Source organism: Acanthaster planci, linkage group LG10 (genome assembly GCF_054643075.1).
Source record: "Acanthaster planci isolate LZ-2023a linkage group LG10, COTS_SCS, whole genome shotgun sequence".
NCBI classification, from domain to species: domain Eukaryota; kingdom Metazoa; phylum Echinodermata; class Asteroidea; order Valvatida; family Acanthasteridae; genus Acanthaster; species Acanthaster planci.
In genome coordinates this window covers 10,350,818-10,371,893 of record NC_141786.1, presented here as the reverse complement: position 1 = coordinate 10,371,893, position 21,076 = coordinate 10,350,818, and the positions used below count along the sequence as shown (strand labels likewise).

Genomic DNA, 21,076 nt, shown 5'->3' with positions numbered 1-21,076 from the left:
TGGCCATTCCAGTAAATGGACACCATTGTCCTTGAGCCACTGCTTTACTACCTTGGCGGTGTGCTTGGGGTCATTGTCCTGTTGGTAAGTCCAATCAGGTCCAAGCTGGAATTTCTCAGCGGACGCTTTAAGATTTATTTTAAGGATCTTGGTATAATCCTCCTTTTCCATGATGCCCTGTATCTTATTGAGGCTCGTGACACCTTCGTCCCTGCCTTGTCAAGGGTATCCATTAGGGCCTTGGTTGTGATCCATGGGTTGTTGTTGGCATCTCAGTAGATCTGTCTGGCGAGTCTAGGAGATACTTTGCACTTCCTGCCACGCCCGTTGAGGTTTTTCACTGTGTTGATGGTCTTATGCTTCCTGATGATACTCTGAACTGTTGCAACAAGGACCTCATATTGCTTGAAAATTGCCATGTAGCCTTCACCTTCTTTCTAGGCATTCACGATACGCTGGCGCATATCCTCACTGAGTTCCTTCTTCTTGGCCACGGTGACGAGTAACTGAGAATGATCTGAGAACTTTTTTTGTTTTGATACTCTTTGGGGGTGACATTTCATCAAAATCTTGAACTTAAAGTCATTAAAAGGAGATATATATTATATTGGAATATCTCGAAATAGCTTCCTGCCAAAGAGTCTTGCAGTCATAGAAAGTGAAAAAGAGCAGCATGAATGAAAGGACATTTTTGGGGGGGATTTTGCCTGGAGCAAAAAAGAAAGAAACGGCCATATCTATTATTATGCAAATGAAGTTTAGCCAATACACATGTGGGTTTGTGTATTGCAACAAATAGACAAAAGATATAGTGGAAGTACCTACATAATAGCTTGACAAATGAAGAATTTAAAAAGTATGTTATTTTCCACAGGGTATGAATAATTTTGAGCACAACTGTAGGTGGGCTGATATAATTATTGACTCCAATTATTACGTTGTCTACTCTTACCTAATTAGAATATGAAATAACAACCCATATCGATGGTGATGGGTTGACTTCATAATCTGTATGAAAGCCTGATTTCTGACTTATTTAGTCGTTTTCTTTAGTGCGAAAAACTGAAACAACTTGATAATTTAACGGGAAATTCAGGAATTTTGGGCTCCACATGCTACGACATGGCAGACCACGGGCAAGGTATTACCTACAGAGGACATCGCACTGCTTTTGTATGTTCATCACAATACACCGGTTGTACAAATAGCGGTTTATACACAACTTTCACCTTATGTTTTCGAAAGACATGCATCACAGAAAAAACACTTTGATTCAGACGCTAAATACAAGTTACGCCAGAATACCAAGTTAATATCATATGTGTATCAAAACGTATAACTGTATCACTACGAAGTGGGTAGTTTGTAGCCGAAAAACGTGGAACGTAAGTGTCTATTAACTATTGTCTTGGGGGCGACTTTGAACGTTTCATTAGGTGTGGAACTGTTTCCCCGTCGAGTATGCAGATCCTTGTCAACAGTGCAAGTCCCCATTTCTGTTTAATCGGCTAAGTTCTTCGAGAGAAATGTAGGTCTCATATAATTGTTACCTGTATGTGGTTGCCTGGCTTGAATAAAATAAAGTGCGTTGCAAACTTCAAGTATTTGTACATGTATTTGAGTTCATCATTGCCATTTGTATAATATGTTACCAAATTGACCGTAATGAAAGGCATGGTTTAGAGCAGAACCGTATTGGTTTCTTCAGAAAAAGAGATGCAAACAAAGTTGCACATGTGGCATGTCAATTATACAGGTCAGAGAATTTGAATTAGATGTGAATCTGCTGGGACGCTTACACAATTCCGGGCGAACGGGAAACCACTTTGACATTCATATGGGTTTTGCCGATGACTTTCGGCAAATAAGCAGCCAATGAAACCTCCGTGCCATTCCCTTTTGTGCTATAGGCAAAAGTACTATTGGTTAATTTGATTTAACAAAATTATCACCCAAATAAACAATTCAACCAAAAAGCATTAAATTTTGCAGGCGCTTTTGTGAGGCGTGTGTTCATTCACTCTCATTATTGGGCAGGCAGCCCTGTTTCTGTCATTGTGCAATCTCAACAACTCAGTCTTAAACATGTTGGAGACAGGCAGGTTGCCCGGTAAGCGCGAATGAACCTGCGGCCTTGGGAAGTGCGATCTACACTTCAGCAAGCAACCATTCAGAACGTTGATGCTATCACTCAATACCTGCGATTCACAGTAGTGCACCTCTAAGAGTTTGCAACACGTTGGCCAATCACAATGCGCGAAATCTGTCGACCCAATGCACGTTTGAAAATGGCCAACAAATTGCGCGCGTTGTGATCGGCCAAAGCGTTGCAAACTCTAGGAGGCGCACTATTGTGAATCGCCCGTATTGAAGTGCATGCAGTGGCATAATCATACCCAAACATGCATGCCTAGATGTGTGGCATGCCTACAGATTGATGGTTGAGGAAGATGGAAACAACACAGATAAAAACCAGATATGAAACCAGGATAAATGAAAACCATGAAGAAACATACTAGCAATAATAGAAACGGGATATTTCATTAACACAATCACAGAAACAAAATAAGAAACCGTCAGCTTTTGACGTAAAGACCACACAAAAAATGAGGATAAAGAAAACAATTACCAGTACTGAGGTCCAACATCTTCGGGAAACAGACAGGAATAAACAAACTGTTAAACGTGGCGGGGCCTTAACTAATAGAATACAATACCGTGTGGTTAAGACTGAATCGTTGTACTGCACTATAAATGCTGCTCTTATGAAAATGTTTCAGCTTCCGGTTGTGTTTAAATGAGAATTGACCAATGTATTTGGTGATTCTCCGAGACCGCTTTCTGAGAGCGACGAAGGACAAAATCGTCAACGTGTGTCATGCTGGAATATCCTTCAAGGTAAGGCCTAAGAATCACAGGTTTGGATTTTGCCTCTCCGGTCCTCCGTAACGTCTCTTGTAGACCACTCTCTTTCCGTTTAATGCTCTCCATCGTTTGGAGTGCGTTCCGCGTGTGTTCAGACATTTTGTTCAATATCTCGAAAGTGGGTCGACGGTATACGCACTGACGAAGAATTTACGCCATTCAACGTCGACGCCGACTTCCTCTTCTGGGGAAAGCGACACAAGTCTCTTCTGGCACCGAACTTACCAAACTCGGTTTCTGCGATTGACTCTATGGTATATTCACCAAAGATTTCAGGATGCAACTTTCAGGATGTGTCCAACAAAAAGAATAACAACCAACCACCTGTTATGGGGCCTGAGGAGAATTACTCTTCACGAGACACTGGTTGGTTTGTAGCCTGACTTGGACACCGCTGAAGCAAGCCTCGAAAGTCATTTCCCGGGGCTTCGTAGCGCGGAAAACGGCCGATGCTCCTGAAACGACCCACCGTGCACACACTACCCTTTGCTTGGCGATCTTGTTCATTTCCGTCACACTCACTGAACTTTGTTTCAATAACATAACCTTCAAGTAGGAAATGGAAACTGTCTGCAGGAATGATACAAGTGAAAAGGGAAATGTAATATAGTCGACATGAACAAAATTGCCTCAAATCATTCTACTTAACTTGTGTGAGCCCACAACGTCTGTATCACCATATGTCTGCCCTCAGGCTGGTCCATGCAACCGCTGCATGCGGAATAGGCGCCGAGAGGAACGATTTGGAACTTTGCTCTTGTTTGTTCCTAGCCCATCTAAGGTCAAATATAGCAGTCACGAGAGCCGTATGCGTCACAACAGAACTGGGTGAACTTGTAAACCGTAACTAAGAATACCGTGAAATTCTCCAGGTCATTTTGCAAAACTGTACGGTGCCCGAGAACGGCCGCAAAAAAGTAAAAATCTACACGTGACTTTGTGTTGGCTTTATACTGTAGTTATTTTTGCACAAACGAGTAAAGAATGTTCTCATCTGCTCTTACCTATTTTAAGATTAGCTCTGTAACATGATAATAATTTGCTCTTTTTGCGAATTGAAGGTCATTAATTAGTCATTAATTAAAGGGTTACAGAAATGGAAAACATTTAGTTCGCGTGAAGTATTTCAAAATAACAATAAATACGTAATCATTTTAAAAAATCATAAATTCACTGTTTACCCCATTAGTTGTGACCGCAAAATGAATAAAAAGATCCTGCGTTTCCCCGTCCACAAAAAAATCTCCTTTTGGCCGTTCGCACTCCCCGGCTGATTGGATGACGTCATCGTCAGAACAATTCATGTACAGTGTACATGTACATAGCGCACAGTACATGCAGTATCGCACGCAACAGACCACTTTGTGTTCGATGTAGCTTAGCCAACAGGACAAACACTATCTCAGTTCAAGCAACTCACGGCAGGACTGTGTCCTTTAATTGTTCTGCCTTGAAGTGATCATAGTGTTTTCCCGTGGACCACAATGCGGTCATCATGCATGTGTATATCACATCCAAGAAGCAAATGCGGCTTGCATCAAGGTCAGATAGTAATAAATTGACTGTTCGATTTCGTGCTCAAGGTGGTGCGCAATAAGCACATATTGGACGAAGTCGGCGAAGTTGGGGCACGATTCAGTATACAACGTCGACCACTTTTTGAGGCCAAAACGGGGAAGGCAGCAGGAAGCTACGCGGTGAGGAGGTTGTCACGATGCTGATGCACGCTGATGATCTGACTTGCTGGCGGCAGACGCGGACGAGGTGGTAAAGGTCATAAAATTCCTGCACGACGAACGTCAGCGTTGTGGATTGTACGTATCTTTAAAGAATGAACGTAAACTCAAATATGGTCACTGGGCACAGACAGGCCAGACAAGATGAATAATCACAGCCCGATGACAGTAGATGGGCATGAGATTGGCAATGTACTTCAGTTCAAGGTGCCATAGGTCAGCTGCTCCACTGTAGCCTCCACATTGACCGTTACATCATGAAGAGAATTGCGGAGGCGGTTGGGAAATTTAAAAACTATCGGCAGGTTCCGAATGATTGATTGGTGTGCAAGGTGGCGAGAGTGAGATTCTTCAGTTGGTGCTGTTTGCCGAGTGCCCAAAAAAGGGCCAGGTAGCAAAATAGACGTCATTTTGGTATTAGTGTTGTGGTTTTAGCCAAAAAAGGCTGATTCCGGAGAGGATATCATGGCACTCAAGTTCACAAATGATGATCTGAATGTGTATTTTGACGCCGTCCCACTCAAGGATTTCATCCATGTCAGTTTTCTCAAGTACATCACGCATGTGGTCAGACGCGACCCCTCGCATCCAACAAAGCAAGCCTTGTTCATTCGTCCAGCCCCTAAAAACGCACTAAGCATATGGGCGAAAGTCTAATTCTTACCAGGACTTGAGCGGGTCGACATCATCAAGAAGAAGTCCAACAGACAAGCATTTCAGCAAATTCTGGCACGATAATACATGCACCTAGACCAGAAACGCAAGCTAGAGAAACCTTCAAAGTCTAAGTGAGGAGCAATTAATTTGCGAAGGTATAACAAACGAACGAACGAATGCTTGCGTTAGAGCTTAACTTAAAAACATTTGCCGATGCGCCATACAGTACAATTAAGACACCGTGACATTTCTTTACAGTTCTCTCGCCTGCGCAGGGTTCCCTGAAAGCCACCGTAAGTAAACACGCGCAGGCGCAATACGGTGTTTTGCCAACGGCCTAATCTAGGGACGTATTCGAGTGAAAACCATTTTGCCACCAATGGTCGATTTTCCCTGGTATCCCCGCACAAAATATCGCCTGGATACCAGGTAAAACAGGTTACAGCGGTTGACAGTTGCTTCCATCGAACTTGGACCTGCAGAGTGCATAATATCGGGACACGAGTCTTTGTTCAGACGTTAAGCGAAGCCTTTCAGCGTAATCCAGGGCTGATACAAGGAATGCCGTGAGGAGTCTACATTGCACAGGTATTTCTGATTTAGTTAACACGTTTTATACTTTTCGTTACAGCGCTATTTTTCCAGCTCATTTGAAAAGGAAGGTTAAGTAGGCCTAAGACCCCAGTACAATGACCCCCTGAAATTTTGCCTTTGCAGAAGGAGCGATTTTTCAATCTATATTTTTGGAATACTTTTTTCCTCAACTTCACAATTCAAGTTAATATATCGGTGGTCACATATTTATTCTAACAACTGTACCTTTTATAGACCCTGTCTACGGAGAAAATATCGATGATCCTCTTAACGACAGGTTTCCACCAGTGCGGCCATCTTGATTCGATGTCAGTAAGATAGCCTTTTCTGTATGTTACTAAGTTTATGCGGGGTTAAGAAGGATTGTGATGTTATCTTGTTGAAGAAATACGCTCCTCCAAGTTTTCACATAGGTCATGTTGAATTAGGCCAAGAGGAAGTGGTTTTGACTTCCCATTTTGAAAGCTAAAATAGGGAAGGTTTTCAAGCACTTTATCCTTTAAAATCGCCCCGGAAATAACAATAAAATTGTCAAAGGAACCACATTATTTTCTGGAAGCTTGGACGATGGAGAGAACAAGGGACCGAGCTTTTTGGGGAGGGGTCTATTTTAAAAAAATTAGTGTATCAATGTTTATATTATTTTTTTTGGAAAACGATGTTGCAATGGTACCCCAATGGTGATTTTCATGATCATATCTGATGTTACAATGGGAAAATGATTGTACACAGTTCACGTAGGTAAGGAGTATTTCATTAAGTAATTTTTACTCTCCAAATGGAAATAGGCCTAAGTAACAATGAAATTGCCGGTGCAGAGTCTTGTCCAGCGCTCTGAATTATATAGGCTTATTAACAGAGAAAAATACCATTGCGAAATGTTAACATTTTAGGGGATTTCCAAGGGAACAAAAACAGCCATGGCAATAAACACCTTCTGATCGTGGCGGCAACCAGACTAATAGTCTGATGCCGGACATCCTTTACGGGTAATTGTAGTTGTCCATTACCAGACTTAGTCTGGCGCGCGGTATGAGCGATCGTGCTCAGCCATTCCACGTTAACGTGCCGTGTGAAACGGGATCCATTCAGTCTATTTGATAAATGTCAAATGTCAAAATGGAGTAATTGCAGAGTACCCTGCCACGCGAAAACACTCCCTAAAAATCTATGGCTGCGTAGTCGAGTGGTGGTTGTTCAACTTCCGGGTTATCCTTGCTGCGTCGAGGTACGTGTTATGTAGTATTGAAGTCATTTTTGACAACAAAGCACTCACTTGACATACATTCAACTCACTAGGGGAAGATTAAAAATAATGTCCAAGTCCAAAGTGGGTCCCGGGGAGCGGCTACGCGGATACGGGGATACGACGTGGGCCTTGTGGATGGAAGCGTGAGTCCGTATCCGTGTATCCGCAGCTACGAGGTGGGCAAGGTGAGTGGCGGGATACTCTATAATTGTGCCTCAAAAGGGGAGTAAGTGCAGAATGATGAAGAGGCAAACAATTGCCCGCGTATTGGACATATTCTCAAACACAAGTAGGAATGCTTCCAATATTGTGGAGTTTTTGGGGAGGTTTGAAGGGTATTGATTGTTCAAGGGTGTAGCTCTGTAACATTCATTGAATTATGCCACTTTCAAACCGGCAAGCCAGTTGGGCTTGTATATCTGCAATATTTTAGTTTCTGCAAGCGGACAAAACTTCTGCTCTAACCAGCATGCATAGTCATATTAAGTCCCATAAAGGTCAGCTACATGTGGCAAGTGCACGGTCAGCTAAATGCTAAATATATTGCGGATACGATTGGGAGTCTTTAGTGAACTGTGGGTGAGGAGCACAATAATAAAATGTATGCATTGTGTGGTGCTTGTTTGTGGTTATACACATGTACAGTGTTAGAGTGAAAAAAATAACATTTCTCTTACAGAGTTGTATCTGAGGATCTTACTCGGCAGCATGTCCAAAAGGCCACTGATGGTACAGGACCCTTATCGTGGTATGTGCACCGAAAATTAATTCATTCACACTTACGTACGGTGCCCCCCAGGGCTGTGTACTTGGACTACTTTTATTCAATGTGTATATGTTGCCATTAGGGGATGTTATTTAAATAGGCATCGTGGACTGAGGTGTCATTTTTATGCAGATGACACTCAATTATATTTGTCAGCACAGCCATCTGTCAGCAACATACAGCAACAAGTGTCAGTTTTGGAAAAATGCCATGACGACATCAGATGTTGGATGGCGATTAATTTTTGAAGCTAAATGATAAGACAGATCTGTTTATCATTGGATGGCATATGTCGTTGAGCCAAATTCTTAGAACTGTTGTGAATATCGGTAATCACAATATTACCGCAGTCTCTGAAGTCAAGAGTCAGGGTGTTGTTTTTGACAACAAAATGAATATGCAATCCCACATCAAGAATTTCTCTCGCACTGCAATGTATCACCTGTACAATATAAGCAAAATATTTGGGTCAATCAGCCAAGGAGCATATTATTCATGCACCTGTTGCGTCTCGCATAGACTATTGTAACTCTGTTTTTATCGGTCTATCGGCGCCAGCCCTTGCTCCTTTGCAGTGAGTCCAGAATTTGACCACATTACTCCTGCGCTGATGCAATTACATTGGTTGCCAGTAAAATATAGGGTAATTTCTAAAGTGTGTCTGTGTCTCCTGGTCTTTAAATGTCTCCACGACTGTGCTCCGAGTTATTTAAGTGATTTGCTTGATGTTAGGATTCCTAGTCGATTCGTTTCACTCGTTCCACGCTGGACTCGTGTAGGCTTACTCTCCCAAAAACTAGGCTGTCTTCTGCTGGCGAGAGGATGTTTGCTGCGGCTTGTCCCCATCTCTGGAACCAGCTTGAAGTTCATCTTATAGAGTCTAGGAATGTGGAGAGTTTTAAGACCGGGCTGAAGACGCACCTTTTTAAACAAGCATTTTTAGTCTCTTAATATTGATTTTAATTGTGGTACATGTAGGTTTTATTTATTTATTTATATTTTGATGTACGGCGCCTGGGAGTAGCTTGATGGATTAGGCGCTTTGTAAATGTCAATTATTATTATTATTATTAGTCATTAGATGCTCAACAAGCAAGGATTTGTTCACATTGATACAAAAATTATAATGGGCCCAACTTAATGAGGAGAGGATTATGAAATTAATGATTGATTTACCGGGGTAGTAAGACACCGGCAAACTTGCCTATGTAAATTTTGTTTTAGTGTCTATAGTATCTGGCCTTCTTCTGTTTTAATTTCAAGTTAAGTGCAGGCTCAAAACCACTTGGTTCCAATTTATTACGTCCTTCTCATTTTTTTTTATATATATGCCTGAAGTGTCTTTAATTTATTTGTTTATCTAACTTCTTCGCCAAATATACAGTATTGCCATAAGTAAGGCCCTCCCCCAAAAGACTCCGGTTTCTGGTCATGGGCGTGGTCCAAAAGTGGTGCCGTGACGCTTTTTTTTTTCTCCTCTTTTTTCCCCCTTAGAAGTGATTTATACATGCACATATAATTTAAAGCGCATGGCCTTGTTACTACGAGACGTGTGAATTAATAACTTTGAATTAATAAAAAGACCATAAAATATGACGAGAGGCGATGGTTTCAGTCATCTCACTCAAGAGAGGCTTCTATTCTTGGCAAGATTGAGCTTGTTAAAAATACAGTAGCACAACCATGGAAAATAATAAAATGTGAAAAATAAATTTTCAGCTCCAGTTTCCGGTTTTAAATGAAATTCTCATGGGGTAGAAGTATAAGACATTCTTTGCACATTGCTTTCTGCTTTAGCTTACAGAGGAAACAAGTTGCACATCAACTAGCCTATGAAAAAAATTAATAAAAACAGTTCAGATCCAGAGTCAAAATGAGATTAAAACTCTCCTGAGGTAGGGGAAATTATATACTGTGCACATTGTTTTCTGTTTTAGCTTATAAGAAACAAGCTGCATTTAACATACTGGGGAAGAAATTCAGCTCAGAAAAAATCTCCTCTCACTCTAATCTGCTTTTGTTCTTGGCATGAGTTGTTACATGTATGGCTGCCATAACGCGATGTCCATCGCCCGTGCATGCACTGCATGTGTATGTAACCGCCACTGCCTCACCGACACTGAAATAGACTGGCCCCTAACGGTTTATTGCTCAAAAGCGTTTTCAATTTGCATACTAACTCAGGACACAAGACCACTTCGTTTGTCTGGTTCACAGACGTACGTGGGCCTGCATGGGTCGAAATCAATTGGCTACTGCCGGAAATCACACTGAGTATTTGGCAGCATCCACGGCTAGTTCCCATAGAATCATGCATGATATCAAGCCGACGCCAACTGATTCGGACACGGCCTTCGTGTAAAGAAACACAAATGACGTCATCTGATAAGAGTGCCCGACTGAAACGCATGGAGGCCTAGGGGGATTCTTTCACCGTACATATTACCCAACCCCACCTATTAAAAACACGTTAAAATTACGCGGTAGCAGAATTCCTGCCGATCAGGTAACGTTGGCGGCTTTTAGAAATCGTTTTATGCAAAATAAAAAAAAAGTATTTTGCCAACGCGCAGGTCTACGGCGACGCGCGCAGTGACCAGAAACCAGAGACTGCTTTTTTTGCCTAATAGCAATATCAATATGGGTTCCTGAGGGGCGAATGCATGAAAACATGGGACAAAATTTGGGACGCTTCAGAATTTCCTCTTCCAAACCAAAACTAGTCACGTCAATATATCGACTGCGATCTAGACAACCTCCACTCAAATTACTGATAAGCATCATGGATGCCATCACGGAGAACGACTCAGTGATACCATTTTGGGTTTTCTATCATGACATACCGAGAAATGACGCCTCAGGCACCGTGGTAAGCGTACTTTGTGACATTTGCAGTGGTTTTAGTATAAAGTGTATCATTCTTGTTCGCAGAAGTCGAACTTGCAATGCCGGTTCAAGTTCAAGACAATGAAGGTAAGATTTTGAAGATTATGTTCACATAAAAGAGCGATGATCAGCATGACATTTCTTCAAGGTCCCCGTCATTCAAGTGACACACCCTGCACATTGAGCCGAGAACTACAATGGATCCATTCTTTGTGAAATTAAAAAAGATCATCTATACATTTACACGAATACGAGGAAACAGTTACGTTTTTTTGTTGACGTTGATCACTGTTAATGAAAGATTCTCTTACAAGGACATTAAAGATCCCAATCCGGTGTTCTTTGCTGTTTTCTTTGCACCTGTACAATGCCAGAGTTCCTATTGTGACATGCTAATTGACAAAGTCCGAACGTCCTCTTATTAATGAGGTTGGACTGTATTTGTAGTATTTAATACAATGGATTATTGATGCCCAATCACTGGGTGCAGCGTCTGCCTTTTCTTTGGCACAGACAGTCGTACTTTTGACCACCAATGGCTGATAAAACTATAGCTGGCAGTCGGTGAAAAAGCTGACGAATAATTCACCGGATCCCATGAATCTACCAAAAGCACCAAATGATAACACTGGTACTAAATAATAAATGAAATCGAGACCTTCTTTAAAACTTGAATCTGACCCCTGCTTTTATTTCTTCGAATTATGGCTACCCATACGAATGTTACGCAAGATAATGAGAGCTGTCCATAGATGGATCCCAATACGAAGCTTTTAGCGTCGATCTGCGCACTTCCGCGTTTGAAAACGAGCTGTATGTGTCAGCTTCAATTCTAAATACTATCAGATGCTTGAAAGTAAGGAGTTAAAAACACAAAATACATATATTATGTTAAATTCAGACTTTTCAGGCTGCAAATTTTTGTGGAAGAGTCTTTCAGGATGACTCCACATGTCAAATCAATCGAAAAAATAACGGCAATTTTCCGCGAACTGACGTACCTGCGATGGTCGTGTATCTGCATGTGCAGTGGGCATGGTTCAAACTGAAGTGGCATCACACTTAAGAACCGGATACTCCATGTACTGTGTCGACTCCGCGGGCGCGCGCGACTGAGTTCAACACAGAGAGCCTCGGTTTCGATGCAGATATGCGCAAACAGTGCTAATATGAAATTTCTCTATAGAGAAACATTTGTAGATAAACAGCTGAGTACTGGCATGGCTAAGTGTATGTGCCTTGTCTAGCACTGTGCCTATGGCTTTGATAACAGACGTGTGTTAAGCCAGCTGCACAATAAGGACTTGTGTAAAATAAGTTTTGATCGGGCGGAGATCCAAGAGGTGGGGGTCAACCCCCCCTGCCATATGTATTTTTTTGGGGGAAGGGGCTTCTTCAGGTTGGAAGACCCCTTGATAAGCACAAACCATGCAGGTGTCTTATTTTGCTTGTATACGTTATACGATTCGAACCCATACCCCAAGCATCACAAACCATTATGTTGTAACCGCTTGACTACCGCAATTTACACAGTACAGGTTGACGGTGTTTTTACTGTTGATATACCGATGAACGCTGCAACGCGAGTCTAATACACATTGGGCATGCGCAATACAAACACAACCACCGCGGTTTGGTTTCATACGTAAGGTTGCATATATATCTCCGTCGGGGGGAGTCCCCCCCCCGATACGCCACTGAACGAATCAAAAAGTCTGTAACTGCTTCAAAAATGGCAACAAATACAATACCCCGTGCACCAAAATGTTGGATCTGCCCCTGTAAGATACCACGATAAAGAGGACAAATGACTCCGTGTTGAAACAATGAAAGCACAATTAATATTTAATCAGTGGTTAAGTTTGAAAAACACATAGGCCAATTACCTTAACAGAAATGCTGGCTGCTGCTTGTACAGAAAACAACATAAATTCAGTCGCAGTTTTGAATCAGACTCGTTTTCAAACTGAATTTTCTTCATTTGTACAGATTATTTTCAAGATATTCATCGTTCACTTCGAAGTAATGGAAATCCTCAACGTAAGTTTTCGGACAAAACGGAACTCTACATTTACTGACTGATCGATCGAGGTTGACAAATATCTGCCGACCGACTGATGGAACAACCGACAAACGGCGACCGACCGTTGACTGACCACTCAACTGACTGTTGAACCGATCAAGCTTTACTGGCCGACAAATGGAACAATTAACCGAGGGACTGACTGATCGACCTATCGATCAACGGATCAACTGACTCACTGACCGACGATTGTGGTTCATTGACTGACATGTCTGCCTCGATTGACTAGACTGACTTGACAAATACCGTCTCACATTATCAACTGCAAACGAAAAGGACGTCAATTGGAGGAAACGATCATAGTGTTTCTTCTTCCAAACTGACCAGCGGGAATGTGTGATTTCAAAGTCCACTCTTTGTTGGTGGAATGGCTTGTTTCGATATAGTTTTGTTAATTAATGCCTGGTTTCCAAGTTCTTGTAGTCTCAGGGAAAGCGCACATTGCGAAAGCTGTGTTTGGTATTAAAATAAACACTTTTCAAACACCTTCTTTACAGCATGTAAACATGTTTAAATTAATGACACGTTTAGAGTTGATGGCGATTGAACATTAATTTCAGATATTGGATACTTGATGTTTTTATAGATGTCTGAAATGTAGTCGCTAGATTGCTAATTGCCCCACACAGTTCTTAGAGTGTAATGAATGCTATATTTTACAAACTAACTCCCTAGAGCTTAAAACTAAATCAAACTTTTCCCCATAGTTCGAAACAAAAAAGTTGTTATAATTTCTCTTCAGATGTACACCCACCCATCCGGCCTGGGGTCAGTCTGATAAATACTTCAGTCTCTCAGATGATAAGAAATGCCAACAGAATTCGAGTCTGCGCCGTGACGGTGGTCAACCACACCCGCTGGAGGCTGGAGAGTGCTGGGGTAAATGTCTCACTCTGGCCTGTGAATGACCAGACGAGAGTCTTATCTAAAATATGACCCTTTTCTGGTTATTTACACCCCCTGGTTCACACACGTGCATTAATGACCAAATATCGGCCGGTTTGTGTTTAGTTTAATACGGAAGCTGGACTTTACCACCCCAACAGCTGTTATTACCCAACGTTCGAATTCCCTGCAGTTGATAGAGTACAGCACATGGATTAGGGCTTGCTGCAAGGAAGTTCCTCACAGTCAAAGTGTGGGCGTTTTCTTCCCTCATCTGAATAATCGAAGAGGCTTTAGTTTTCATCTTTCAAGAATTCCTTTGCCCCTCTGGAGCAGACAAGACAGCAAATCCACGGTTCACGCATGCATAAATCATTAAAACAAAGATCTAAAACGCTGTGGCGCACAAATATGCCTACAAGTTGCTGGAGGATTCCTCCTCCCAGGACCCTTAACCACAAGAATTCACTCCATACAATAAGCCTTTCGTGAGTTAAATTTGAATAAATTCTGGTACACTGATTTTTATTTTATTTTTTTTCCCTGCCCGACCTGTATATTGCATATGCTGCAAGGTATGAGACGGAGAGAACCCCCCCTGCTTTGTGTTGGTCATTGTCTCGCAGGAATCTGGGGAATTCCTTTCAGACATCTTGGGGGATGTGTTAAGTAACAATAGTCTAGAATGTGTATAGGGATTGGACATGTTGGGGGGGTACCCCTCGGTCTCATTTCTTGCTGGGTATAGTATATTGAATAATTTATGCTCAGGGTATGCCCCCGAAGGCTTGTGAAAAAAACCACAAGCGTACTCGAGTGAGACTCGAACCCTCGACCTCCTGCTTACTAGTGCAGACGTCTTAACCACTCGACCACCAAGCTTGCTGGGTCGGCTGGCTGGTTCGAATCAGATACAGCAGCGCGTACCGCGAACAACTATTTCAAAGGTGGACTTGCTGCGGGGAAATGGAATTAATTGTTATTAAAGAAATTAAAAATTAATTTCATCTCCCCGGCGCAAATCCATCTTTGAAATAACTGGTGCACTGAGTTATCTAAGTGCACATAAACATACCAATTTGAATTGCCCAGTCTGAAGACGCTGTTGCTGTACCATGTGATTCGGAGCCACTGATGTCTACACATTGGATAGGTCGGGCGACTCTGCCTGTGAAGACCACGGACGTATATAAAAAACCTGGACTTGCAACGCCTTTGTATGAAATACGTATACAAGACAAGATATGGGACGGAGGGTTACCCCCCTTACCTGCCCAATCCCTGTACACACTCTAGACTATTGTTACCTAACACATCCCCCTAGAAATCTGTAAAGAATTCCTGAGATTCCGATCAAACAATGACCAACACAAAGGCTGGGGTTCTCTCCGTCCCCTATCTTGCTTCAAATGGAAATACGTGTAGAGGCCAACCAGCGGCCATTTTACCGAGCTGAATACAAATGCGCGGGTTGGCTCGCTTGCCAGGGAGAACAAAGGCGGGCATTAATGGCCAAGCTTTGTATTTGGCTCAGTAAAATGGCCGCGTGTGGATTCACTTATCTCCATAAGCTGATTAAGGGCATTGCCAGTCCAGTTGTTTTATATACGTCCGTGGTGAAGCCATCGGGTCGCCATGTCGGGATATTCAAAACACTACCATGGAGTGGTAGAAGTCACACAGTGTCGCGGTGGCACACGACCGTTGACAAATTGTTTTTTTTACGATGGTGGAAACCCAGTCACAAATGCAAAAATAAAGCGTATTTTCAGGAAACCACAATTTCAAACTGTTTATACATGGGGCATTAAGGCAGTGTCCAGATGTAGAATTTCTCCAGCAAAACCTTGACAACTTTTCCAGATAATCAACCCAAACATCAAGGAATTATTTTCTTTCAGTCAACAGAGACAGTAGTTGACATCGCTGTGAGTCTTCTACTCACAAGGGCCAAATGTATAAAATATCCAAAAATGGCTGCTTGGTGGCTTCAAGGCCAGCAATCCAATCACTGTACGCGGGACCTGTCCAGTGTGTAAAGATCTGTGCTGGGGGCAAGCGGTTGTGCAGCGATATACCCAGCAAGAAAGGAGACCAAGGGGCACCCCCCCCAACATGTCCAATCCCTATACACCTTCCAGACTATTGTTACTTAACACTTCCCCCCCCAAGATGTCTGAAAGGAATTCCCCAGATTCCTGCGAGACAATGACCAACAACAAAGCAGGGGAGTTCTCTCCGTCTCATACCTTGCTGCAATATGTGCAGCGACCACTATCTCCAAAACAGACTGGTTCCTTAGTGCTTTTTTATCCACTGAAAACAGTGTATCGGTGCAAGGCGTCTCTTGTGTAGCCAGCAAAAGCTTGCCTCAACTTACAAGGCATGGCTACAGTGTCTTTAGCACGGAGAATTCATATTATTATGTTCACATGAATGTAAAGAACTTAGTGTACCCGATTTTATTCAAATTCAACTCGCAAAAGATCTGTTTAACAGCTGTCCAGTTTCCTTCGGTAATTTGTTTTCCTGACCAGGTCTTCGTGGGAGGCGGTAATGTGTTGCTGCCACAACAACCTGTTGAGCCACAAACTGCTGAAGCCTTTGTAGCTCAGAAGACGGCTAGCACTGCAACGGGCACGTATGGCACGGCGTCGTACTTGGTTCAGGGCTCTCCGGACCACCCTCTGTTCATTAATGTTATGTGGTCAATCGCCTTTGACCGGAACATCTTTAAAAATCGCCTCGGAGTGGAAGTCGGTCATCAGTATAACCGAGACGATTTTCAGCGCTTGTATAGCCCCCTTGGTAGGCGGGACGATTCCGAAACCCGTGTTTTTAGCACACGTGATGACCTTGTTCCTATCCGGATAGAAAAGAACCATTTGTTAGTCACTGGCAATTTGGGCAACGACTCTAAAACAGAAGCTATCATTCATGTGTACGAGAATTGGGCATAACAGAAAGTTGTTCATGTTGCGAATAGGTTTGGGGGGGTTATGATTTGAACGTGGGCGCCCAGATTCATTGTTTATATAAAACCAAACCAAACATGTACACCTTGTTTATACTTAAGTATTGTGGCATATTTAAAGGACAGTTACTGTTCCTGTAAGTTTTTTCAATGTTAAATGGACGGTGTTACAGTAGCATGGCTAGGATTTTACTAGGGGCACAAGGGGCACCAGCATCTTATAGGGGGGGAGCAGTGGTGTGTTTTCAGGGGGCAAGCTTTTGCTAGCCTTGTTCGATATCCATTCATCCATTGACTTGATTTTTATCTCGTTTTCTTAGCCGGGGGGCACTGGGAATTTGTGCGGGTGGGGGCATATGCCTCCATCCCCCTGTAGCTAAGCCCTACGGTATTACAGCAATAGCAGCTGTTACATTTTCCACGTTTTTTTTCAGGATATCCAAAGGAATTTTCTTCCAATACGGGCGTTTCACAATAGTACGCCGCTAAGAGTTTGCAGTGCATCGACCAATCACGATAAGCGAAATCTGCAGACCCTTTCCGAACGGAAGACACTGTTCGAGAACCACCAAAATGACATCGTCACTATGCACACTATAGTGACTCACCGGTCAAACAGTAAAGCACGCGCTATTCAAGAAATATCCTACAACGATGGCATTTTGGTGGTCCTCGAACAGTGCCTTCCTTTCAAAACGCACATTGGGTCAACAAATTTTGTGCATACTCTTGGAGGCGCACTCTTGCGAATTGCCCATATTAGATTGAGTGCGGTGTGTTTCTACGATGCTTTTTGTCACGGAGAATAATTATCCTTTTCGTTTTGAGAGATCGGGATATGTCAGCCGTACCTTCCACTTCCGATGTGTTATCCAAAAGACAAAAATATTGTGCCGAAACGGGGACAAGGTTTTGAATGCCTCTTTGAATTCCATGGCGGCTTTGCTATATTCAGTCTATTTATTTACCTGTTTTCTCTTCATATTGCAAAACCATTCAATTTATGAAAAATTTCAAGTCCCAGTGGACAATTTGAAAAAGTTAATTTTGAAAATACGTGCATATGAGAATGAACATTACACATAAACAGAAACAGCGACAAAATTACAACATACATTAAAATCGTGCTTCTAAAACTATTAAGCTTGTATAAAAAAGGATTATTTTTAAAGGATAAATAACATAAAAAGCAGTGTGAAAACAATTTATCCCATGCAGTACGGTCAGTTCACAATAGTGAGCCTCCAAGAGTTTGCAACGTGTTGACCAATCGCAGTGCGCAAAATCTGTCGACCCTTTCCAAACGCACATTGGGTTGACAGATTGGGGCGCGCACTGTGATTGGTCGTTATTGTGAATCACCCGTATTCTGAAATATTAGTAGGTACAGGAATACATTACGATAAACGTAGACTGGCAAAACTTACCTTGGACGAAAATCACACAATGACAGTAAAAACTGCACTGTCATAGCCCCCCTCCAAGAAAAAATACAAGAGAGTAAGATTGTATCCAATATACAAGCCTTAATCGAATTGGTCACCTGTTACAAGTTTTAACCAGTTGTCATGCCAACCAATCAATGCAATTTAGTTGGACTAAAATTGGGGAAAATTACCAGACTGTTTTAGATATATCAGATTTTGTACTTATTCGGTCCAAATGCATTGTTTGTAAAATGAACATCTTTAATTATATATTTTATTTTCATATTACAAATTTGGTTTTTAAATTTACAAAATATTCTGCTCTATAAAAGTGATGTCGATTTGGATAGAATCTTTTGAAGTTACAAAATGACAGCCACCAGATAGCAATCGTTTATATATACGATTCTTCATCGTTTAACTCCAAGATATATATATACACCGAATTTTAACGTTGCTTTGTTTCATATAATGTTGTTGTTGTTTTAGTTTTAATGGCGCTTTCAGCAACTCGGGCTATTTACGCCAATAACTGTATGCTTATTCATGCACTTTATTAATCAGCTTGTTTCATATAATTCAGCTTGTATAACTTTTATACGAGAAAGTCATACCGTTTGTGTTGTATCCAGTAAGCCTAATCGGTGTCGTTTATTGGTTTTCATGTCGGAAAGAAAATATCAGTTGTCATTCCAATTGTGATCAAAGACCAGGGACTCAACGGCCCCTTAACCGATCATGTATATTCTAAGGCCATTTTTTTGAGATGCATGTCATTAAGGGCACCCAGAATTCTTGTCAAAAGGCCTTTTTTTCCCATTTACAATTTTACACAACACAGTACGGAGTCATCTTTAATTTCCTGATGTATACACGCTCAAGGTCATAATGTACCAGTATCAAATAAAATTACAAATGTTAGTTTCCAATGATGGATTTGCAACGGGGAGATGTTAATGGATTTTGGTTTTTTCCCTGCCCGACGTGTGTTTAAAAACACTGCATACTCAGTGTATGCCCCCGAAGGCTTGTGAAAAAACCACAAGCGTACTCGGGTGGGACTCGAACCAACGACCTCCTGCTTATTAGTGCAGACCTCTTAACCACTTGACCACTGAGCTTGCCGGTGTCGATATACCAGTTTCGGTACAGCGATGACTCCGAGTTTGTCGGCAGGCGCGTTTGGCTTTTTTTCTTTTTTTTTTTCTCCATGCATCATGGAAGCTTCTTGCGTTGAAATGGCCGGACTCCCCTTTGAAAAATTCCTCCACAGCCTTAAGTATAGCCTTTATCTCTTAATCCCAGCTGAAGAACAAACAGCGCTAGCCACAGTGGATATTGTGTAGTTGATGGCGCTGTCCATATAGCCTCTTTTGACATTGTTACACGGGTGAGGCTTTGAGCGAGGCGCTCCGTGCATGGAGTCGCTGCGCAAAACTTTTGCTGCACAGAAAACCCGTTTACAGAACATGGAAATTCGTTCATGGGTAACTGAAGGGAGCCAGACGCGTAGTGACGTTATGCACGGAGTGCATGGCTTATAGCCTCAGTCTACCGCGAAATAGGATCCGATAATACCAAAACAAGTATCATAGAATTATGCTGCCGCCGCCATTGTTGCTGTTGCTGCTGCAACCTCAGTAGTCTTGACTCAAGGCGTAGTGTGTGATAATACTGCCGTCTGGGAGGGAAGGCACATAGGGCAAAGCGCGTCCACACGTCTACAAAGTCTTGACCCTTAAGTCTAATCCCTCGATTGCTACTTTGGAGAGGGCTTTTCCAATCTAAAGGTACATTACTCAATTAGCGAATGTTGCTCGAATCCGTCCTCATACGAATTCTTGGCCAGCTTACCTTTGGTTCACAAATAAACAAGGCAAATGAAATGTCAATAAATTATCCACCTGGAAATGGACAATGCATATTTGCCAGACCTGTCACGGTGTGGGCTCCCTAGTAAGCACCCCCGGGAAAAAGGCTAGAATAAAAACTAAAAAAAAAAATCTATTGTTATTGTCATGTGTCTACTCGCTGGTACTTTGCTCCCCCCGCAAGAAGCCCTCTTCGGGACTGACAACTGCACTTTACGATCAATATGCTATATATACTTTTATGATACAACGCCGTAGTTTGCTTACTCTAAGACTTAGTGCCTCGCATTATAAAAAAAAAACCACTTTTCATTCCATAGATTCGATATTTTTTTACCTGCCGAAATTTTCACTTTGGTGGTATTCGGCAGTGATGCTGGTACTCTTTGCCCGACCTTGTCTTGTAAATTTCACGATTGAGTTTATTGCAAAAACGAGGCAGCACAGTTCCAGAGTGCAATTCATGCCGTACCGTTTATTCTACTTGGTATTGGAACACGTGATAGCTCTGCGCCATTCCCAATGAGCTCTGACTCGATGATTCTGCAGGCACCAGCAAAAAAGGAAGAAAAGCAGTGCCAAAAGAGGTTGAAGTTGCCGCTTTGAAATAAAAAAAAGACATGTAGCGCTATGCTTTCATACTACCTGCACAGGAAACCACAGATAAATTGACTCACAAAGTAATCCATGGGCACAGGAATGTTCAGTGCGTCCTCCTCATGACCGAATTCGAGTTTTATTGACTACTGTAAGCGCTTTGATTCTGCGTGTTTTTATATTAAACACTAATGTGAGCCGTGGTCAGGTTATCTTTTTCAGTCAAGTGCGCGGTTTCGATTCTTTGTTCTGTTTTGTTCTCATTTCGTTTTGATCTGGTTGTGTTTCAAACCATTAATTTTAATCTTTTCATGAGAAACTGTCGTGATTTCTTTTGCGTTAAAGAGTAGCAGCCATAGGTTTTTCTTGGACACAATTCTTCTGCAACCGTGGACCCTTCTTCAGTGTATGGAAATTGCTTGCCAT

At 42.1% G+C, this 21,076-nt stretch overlaps 1 protein-coding gene across 21 annotated transcripts in view; it reads left to right on the top strand.

The window, feature by feature from the left end:
- LOC110983904 (tereporin-Ca1-like) overlaps positions 1-19,114 on the top strand; it is a 49,932-nt gene extending 30,818 nt beyond the window's left edge. For 2 of the 21 annotated variants that reach the window (XM_087141986.1, XM_087141985.1), the window contains 5 exons: positions 7,841-7,909; positions 10,859-10,900; positions 12,803-12,853; positions 13,639-13,775; positions 16,319-19,114. In XM_087141986.1, the coding sequence (XP_086998112.1) occupies positions 7,870-7,909; positions 10,859-10,900; positions 12,803-12,853; positions 13,639-13,775; positions 16,319-16,741 (693 nt within the window). In that variant the 5' untranslated portion in view covers positions 7,841-7,869 and the 3' untranslated portion in view covers positions 16,742-19,114. The other 19 variants (XM_087141982.1, XM_087141988.1, XM_022243561.2 and 16 more) reach the window with 19 other exon arrangements.
- The last annotated feature ends 1,962 nt before the right edge of the window (positions 19,115-21,076 follow it).